The following is a 7827-nucleotide window of genomic DNA, read 5'->3' as shown; positions in this document are numbered from 1 at the left end:
AGTCTTACATTAAATTTGAGTTTCTTATTTTTTTTCAATATTATCTCTCTGTTTATAAAAAAAAATAGATCATAACATGTTTTAACAAAAAAAACTATTTCCTTCTCCTTTTTCCCTTTCTCTTCTCTTATTCAACATAACGCCGCTTGGGAGCATAGTGTAAGGACCTAATGAATTGTAGGAAATACATTTTACTATGAACACGGAAATGTTTTAGTTCCGGCCTGATCCTAGAAAGCAACAATAAACGACCACCGAACTACTATGCAGCTTAAACGCAAAATTAAAAAGCTTACTATTAAATTGGTCAAAGTAAGAAACTGGTGTCTGGGTGTGCTTTAAGCAAGAAATACAGAACCAAAAAACACCAACTAGTCTCCGGGTAGTAGTAGTAAATAGACGAGGCACATTAATATCTAATCATTAGATCTTGCTAGCTGCCTATATATATACTCTAATGCCTGCAGCTTAATAGCTTGCCTCTGGTCTATTACTCCCTACCTGTTTCTTACTGTAAAGTGTAAACTCAAGGCTCCCCCTTTCATAAATGCAAATTACTCCAGCTCCACCTACAAATTAGGAAAAGCAGACATAAATACCATCACAGAACTGTATAAAGACTAGCTAAATGGCAGTCTTTCTAATGCTTCTCCTAAAAGTTTGAACTTTGCAGAAACTCGTAAGTAGGGCTATTAATATTTGAGCAAGTGCACAGTCTTAACTACTGACAATGTAACATCCACACACATATTTAAAAATGGGTCCGAGTACTCACATTTGATTGTTATATTATTTTTCCGAGGACATAATTAACAATTATTTTTATTATGTAAACTCAGAATTTCGTCACCTTCTCTGTGTTAGATAACTCTTTCAAAAACTTTCACCTTTTTGGTTTAAAAACCTGCGGTAGAGAATTGAAAATATTTAATTGCCGGTGACTAGCTGGTGTAAAAAATGAAGTTGATTCATGTCAAGCGGTCCTAGTTAATATTTTGTGGATAAAAATTTGTCTAAAAGAAGTGAATTAAGCCATGATTGCATATGTAAACCCCGAAATTTATACAAAAGTTTAGCGTTACATTATTCGTGAAAAACTGTAGTGGATAGATTGTTACAAGAATATAATACATACAATGCCGTTGATGTATTGACATACAGGGAAATTGCAGGTAGCTAGGTTTATTTATGTAGAACCCTAAAATTTCAAACAATTGATGATTGGTTATAATGATGGTCACTATCTTTAATTACTGCAACAAAATTACTTACACTAGTACATTAATTGCGTAGAGATGATTTGTAGATAGCTAGGTCCCCACTATCGTATGGGGGGCAATGCAAAAGTGTGTTTGCATTTAGAAAGATCACATGGGCAGAAAGAGGCCGTACATATTAATTCGGACACATTTATGTCTGCAAATTAAATTTGATGGGGTTTGTGTGTATTAATTACTCTCCCGGCCACTAGCTCCTGTGTTCTCGCATTTACAAGGATTGACCAAATCTAGTGACTTTATGTGTATGTTACGTATGCATTTACATATGATATGATGGTCCTGGTGGTTAGTATTAGATAGGGTTATGCAATATGAATTTACTAGTTAATTGACATACATTTGTATTCTTCATCAGACGCCTTCAACTGCAAACTATACATAAGACCAAACCCTAAAGCTGAAGTTTTTCCTGCTTTAATCAATGTATCAATTTGGTCAAGTTTGCTGATTAACAATACATGAATGACTGGGAGATTAATTAAGAGATCCATTATATATCCTGAGTTGCAAAAGCAGAACATGTACTAAAATGAAGCATTCTAGGGATACTAAACTACGATTAAAGTTGGTTATCACTTCTCACCAGTCAATGACTTGTTGGTTGTTACATAACATAAACAACTCCTACATTTACCTGCATCATGAACTGGTAAAACAAAATCTTAATTATATGAAGTGTTTCTAAAATTAATTACCAAATAATTATAAGGTGAATTGTAAACTGATCGAACTTGTCCCTTACAAGTGCATAAATTATTTTGGTAATAAACTTAACACCTTAATCAAATTTACAATAAAAATTTACACTCATGACGCAGATAAACAATTTTGTTAATATTTTATACAACCGTGCTTCTATATTTTATTAATAACTGAGATTGGAAAAAAAATCAATATATAGCTAGCTGAAATGTATCAAAAGCGTCATTGAGATTTTAGAATGTTGCATTTGAATAGTCAAATTCAACCGTAATTCTAAGCCAACAATTAAGAATAAGGGAGTAAGGATCTCCTTTCGAATCATGCCCTTTTGCCTTTACATAAATAATTATGACACGGCGTTCCTTTTTTTTTTGAACGTAAACAATTGCATTCAACTTAAACGATCACAAGAGAGAGCCTCCAACAAACACGTAGAAGGAGACATAAAAATTATAAAGGAATAGCTGAACATGGGATTCTAGCAACACTATGAGCTACCCTATTAGAAATTTTCCGGATAAAATGAACAGAGACAGATGGTAAACTTTGTAAACCTTGCTTACACTCTTCTATCACCTCACCCACTTCAAGAAAATTAATCTTGTCTTTCTGGATAGCATCAATACTGAGCAGAGAGTCCGACTCAATCAACACCTTTGCACTGCCATACTGACCCTCCTTAATCCAAGACAACGTCTCCCTAACCCCTATCAACTCAACTTCGAACACAGAATCAACCATGGAAAACTGCCAACCTTACACGCAATAAAAGAACTCAAGTGATCCCTCATAACCATTCCTACAGAAAAAAACTGAGCGTTCGGGAACACAGAAGCGTCTATATTGAGTTTATAAGAACCTGGTTCTGGGACTTGCCATTTAGACTCGGTATTCTGCACTACACGACTAGCCTGAGTAGGGAATGTCACTTGAGTTCTTCTGGCTGCCACCTAATCAGAATACAACCTAAAGATGCTATCCATGGCGAAAGCAGGTGTAACAACTTTGTTCTCCCATACTTTCTTGTTACACCAAAACCACACCCCCCACAGGACAACATAAATCTTTGACACTTCCTCCCCAGGTGCAGAGCTGATCTTACCTAAAAGCCAATCATGGGCATTCTCAACTTCACTCCAATCGTACCATAAACCAACATGACGCCAACAATCCACTGCAAAGTCACAATCAAAGAATAGATGTGCCATGTGCTCTATATCAGACAAGCACATTGTGCAAGTAATAGGAACCCTTAAACCACGAGCACTAAGCCTTCTTCTTACTGGGATAATATTACGACAAAAACGCCATATAAAAACCTTAACTTTCGGAGGAATTTTCAAATACCAAACTCTCTTCCATCCTATACTTTGAAGGACATTAACACTACCAAAATGATTGTTAAACCAACAGTGATACCCGGATTTCACAGTGTACACACCATTATTTGAACCTGTCCCAAACACCTTATCAGCAATATCTCGTTGGGGAATATGAGTAGCTAAAATAGCCTTCGCATCTTCTTCCAGGAAACATTCTTGTACCATATTAATATTCCATTTCCTCTCATTAGGGTAGAAAAAACTCGACACCAGTTCATTCCTTCCTTCATAGAAAGTGCTCTGCTCTACATGGAAATCACCTTTCAAACGCAGCCAAAGATCCTTAGCTGCAACTATCTCATTCCCATTACCTAGCACCCATATGAAACCTTTGCACAGTTCCCCCTTAGTTGTCCAAATCCCTTGCCATATGAAGCTAGCTTTTCGACCTTTGTTGGCTCGCAGAATACTTGTACTCGGGAAATATCGAGCTTTAAAGATCCTGGTCACCAAAGCGTTCGAATTATGCAAGAACGACCAAATGTGTTTGCCCAGCAGTGTGATATTGAAACCATATAGATCCCTAAATCCTAAGCCACCTTTACTTTTCGCAGTACTCAAGTTATTCCAAGATAACCAGTTCAGGCCTTTTTAATTCCCAGCTTGGCCGGACCTCCACAAATAATTATTGAACATCTGTTCGAGCTCCTGACAAATCATTTTAGGAATTAAAAAATAAGACATACTATACGCTGGTATAGCCTGAGCAACGTTCCTGATCAATATTATTTTGCCAGCTTGAGACAGAGGTTTGACTTGCCATGATTGAATACGTCTACTAGCTTTGTCCTTGAGGTAACTAAATACCCTTCTTTTCGATCTACCCACTAACGAAGGCAAACCAAGATACTTAATCTTTGTCAGATCATTGTGAACACCCAAAATAGCAGATATTTCATCTTGTTTAGCATTATTAACGTTTGCACTGAAATACACCCCCGATTTCTGAAAGTTGACAGATTGTCCGGAACATGTTTCATAACTCAACAACAATTCCTTAATATTTGTAGCTTTCTCAACTGATGCTTGAAAGAATAGAAAGCTATCATCGGCGAAAAGAAGGTGTGTTACTGATGGAGCTGTAGGACAAATCTTACAGCCAGTGATTGAACTATTTCCAGATGCCTCATCAAGAGCGTTAGAGAGCCCTTCCACGTATAACAGAAAGAGATAGGGGGAAAGAGGGTCCCCCTGTCTTAAGCCTTTCCTTGGCGTAATGGGACCAATGATTGAATCATTAAAACAGAAGTTGTAGGTTACTGTTTTCACGCACAACATCATCCAGTCTACCCAGGTGCCACAGAAGCCCATAATTTGCAACCTTTACCTCAGATAAGACCAACTTACTCGATCATAAGCTTTACTAATGTCCAGCTTTAAAGCTACCTCCCCAACTGCACCATATTTTGCTTGGCTCATGTGATGAATTAATTCGAAAACAACCAATACATTATCTGATATATTCCTGTCTTGGACAAATATGCAGACTGGTTTTTTGAAATGATGTAAGGCAATACGACCCTCATTCTGTTGGCAAGAACTTTTGCAAGAATTTTATTTAACATGTTACAAAGAGCAATAGGCCAGAGATCTTTCAAACAAGATGCATTTTCTTTCTTTGGAATAAGAACAACTTGTGTATAATTAAGTTCACCTAGAAAGCCCTTAGTGTGCAACCAATCCTTACAATGCTTGAATACCTCATTCCCCATAATTGACCAAAAGTTCTGAAAAAATGCAGGGTTAAGCCCGTCAGGACTTGACGCTTTATCAGGATGCATTTGCTTGACAGCAACAGTGAACTCATCAAACAAAAATTCCGCCGTTAACATTCTATTCTGAGCATCTGATACAATTCTGTTACCACTTTGGTATTGATTTACTCTGTTAGTATCATCCACTATAAACATACCCTCCTGATCTTCCACCTTATTTCCATTACTGTCAATTAAAAAACTAAGCTTGTTTGCTTTTTTTTTTCTTGCAGAAGCAAAGGAATGGAATAGCTTAGTGTTCTCATCTCCGTCTTGGAGCCAAAATAACTTGGCGCGTTGCTTCCAATAAGTTTCCTCTTGAAGCAATAAAATATTTAACTGATCCCTCTCATTTAAGAATTCTTGCACACTTCTAGCATCGCTGCAATCGACCAGCTTGCTTAACTTCTCCTTATGCTGCTTAATTTTCTCTCTGAACTTATTGAAGAAAGCTCTGCCCCAACGAGCCATAAAAGATGAAACCTCTATAAGTTTAGGAAGCAAATGAGAAACCGGGATCTGTTTCCAAACGTCAGTCACCTCTCTTTTAAAATCTGGATCTCTCAACCATACATTTTCAAATCGGAATCTAAAATTTTTCTTATTAATCTCTACTTTAAACAACTCAAGTACGATAGGGTTATGATCAGAAACCGGAGTACAGACCAATTGCAAATTAAACAGAGGAAACCTGTTCCACCAACTTGTTGTAGCAAAACCACGATTAAGTTTCTCTCTCACCCATGCATTCGATCCCCTACTCTTCTCCCATGTAAATTTGCCCCCAACTAAATCAAGTTCAGATAACTCACACTCCTCAATGACAGTACGAAAACCCTCAAGTAGATACTGAGGATGGGGATTCACACCTTTCTTATCTGTTACATGTAACAAGTCATTAAAATCTCCCCATATAAGCCATGGAAGAGATGATATATTAGCTAATCTACGAATTAAACTCCAAGATTCCCTACGCCTTGACCTTTCAGGAAACCCGTAGAAGCAAGACATTCTCCATGAAGCAATATTATTCTCCATAAACATCATATCAATGTGGTGATGAAAATACCCAGAAATTTCACATTGAAAAGGACGTTTCCAGAGAACTGCTAAACCACCACCATGACCTACTCTGTCAACCAAAAAACAGGTATCAAAACCAAACCTTACTCTTAATTCTTCAATCTTACTTGCATAAGAAATAGTTTCCATCAAAAACAAAAAGCTGGGTTTACGATCTTTCACAAGATCGCAGAGGGCACGAACTGTTAGAGGGTTCCCAAGCCCTCGAAAGTTCCAACTTATGCAACTCATGGCGTCTGGCTAGCTTGCTGCGCAAGCTTAGCCAATAAATTTTGAGAGGTCTCCATACAATCTGTTTCAGAAAGAATAGAGTCCTTATTTGTGGTATTTTGTTTATGTTGTTGGGTTGCAATACCATGAGACTCACTTCTCTGCCTTTTTCGCTCCTAAAAAATAAGCCCATTTTGTTCCTCTAGGTCCAAACCATCAGGCCCAATAACATTGGAAACTCCCCCTTCTGTACCTGATTAATATCTCTAGTATTAAAACTATCCGGATTATCAGCAAAGACAGTTGTTTGCTCCCTGACATCTCGCGATGACATACCAGAATGCGCCAAATTGGGATTTTGAAAACCCTGACTTCCCGCCTTGGAAGTAGCCATCCCCATATGTCGTCCCCAATCACCATTCCCCTCCTCTCGGAGCCACTTGCTCCTACTACAACCCGCCGCCTTGCGAGGCTGAGCTCGAAGCCACAGTCCCCACTCCTTATTGACATCCTCAGTATCAGCCTCCAACTTACGTGGACAAAAACGCTCAGTATGTGAAAGAAGACCACACACAAAACAAAAATCACCCAATTTTTCATACTTACAATTCACCATTACCTCTGTTTTATCTTTTTTGCAAATTTTCTTTCTCCTTTTCAGAGGCTTACGAACATCCATTATGATTCTTAGTCTCATAAACTCCTTCCAAATGCTGGAGTTATTCTTCATGTCATACTGTAAAAAACTCCCAAAAAAATTGCCAAGTTATTTTCCAACCACCTCAGACATGTAACCCACCGGCAAGTCATGTATCTGAACCCAAAAATCCACCTCAAACAGGGGTACTTTGGTAGGATCCTCCCCCATTTTGATTATGCTCACCACCAACAGTGCGCCGTCAAAAGTCCAAGGACCATTGGAAAACACCCACTACATATCATCTTTGTGATAAAATTGAAATAAAAACAGGCCAGGCTTCAAATCCTTGATGGTGATACCCCTTGCTGGTCTCCATAAGTCCGCCATCTTAGTTTTCATTGCATATACATTGGTGTTCTTTTCCGTCAAAAAACGACCCACCAGACATATCTCAAACCTATTCACCTCCTCCTCCACCCCTTCATCAAAAGTTAATTCCTCATTTTCCTCATTTGATATATCCAAATCGGCCAGTTGCATTTCTACATCATCCATTGATAATAGTAATAATAAACCCACACAATCTTTTCACAAAAAGAGGAGAGACAAATTCAAAAACTCTCACATAGAGGAGAGAAAAAGTTCAATAAAGCGGAAGTTAATACCAGTTCTAATATGACACGGCGTTCTTGATTATGTACTCAGCAACCACTCCTTTTTTCCAATTTATATGTACATTTTGAAAATAAATTTTCTCGTTAATATATTTACATTTT

The 7827-nt window shown here is 37.7% G+C and overlaps 1 protein-coding gene across 1 annotated transcript; it reads right to left on the bottom strand.

Annotated features, from left to right (window-relative positions):
* Positions 1-468: 468 nt before the first annotated feature.
* Positions 469-4675, bottom strand: LOC141659936 (uncharacterized). The gene is made up of 7 exons (XM_074466877.1): positions 4125-4675; positions 3026-3806; positions 2842-2932; positions 2546-2737; positions 1864-1914; positions 1618-1779; positions 469-569 (listed from the first exon to the last, which is right to left on the bottom strand). Exons 1-7 carry the CDS (start codon positions 4673-4675, stop codon positions 469-471), a joined length of 1929 nt encoding a protein of 642 aa, XP_074322978.1.
* Between the last annotated feature and the right edge of the window lie 3152 nt (positions 4676-7827).

This window comes from Apium graveolens, chromosome 5 (genome assembly GCF_009905375.1).
Source record: "Apium graveolens cultivar Ventura chromosome 5, ASM990537v1, whole genome shotgun sequence".
Lineage (NCBI taxonomy): Eukaryota > Viridiplantae > Streptophyta > Magnoliopsida > Apiales > Apiaceae > Apium > Apium graveolens.
Note: the sequence above shows the minus strand (reverse complement) of the source record. Positions and strands in the feature narration are given on the sequence as shown.

Bases quoted from the DNA above. Each gene is read 5' to 3' on its own strand.
- LOC141659936 (XM_074466877.1), bottom strand. From the start codon at position 4,675: ATGGGCTTCTGTGGCACCTGGGTAGACTGGATGATGTTGTGCGTGAAA. The intron at 3,807-4,124 runs GCAAGTCAAACC...TTTGGTGACCAG, and splicing joins AGTAGACGTATTCAATCATG to GATCTTTAAAGCTCGATATT. The intron at 1,915-2,545 runs GTAAGCAAGGTT...TTCATGATGCAG, and splicing joins GGGTGAGGTGATAGAAGAGT to GTAAATGTAGGAGTTGTTTA.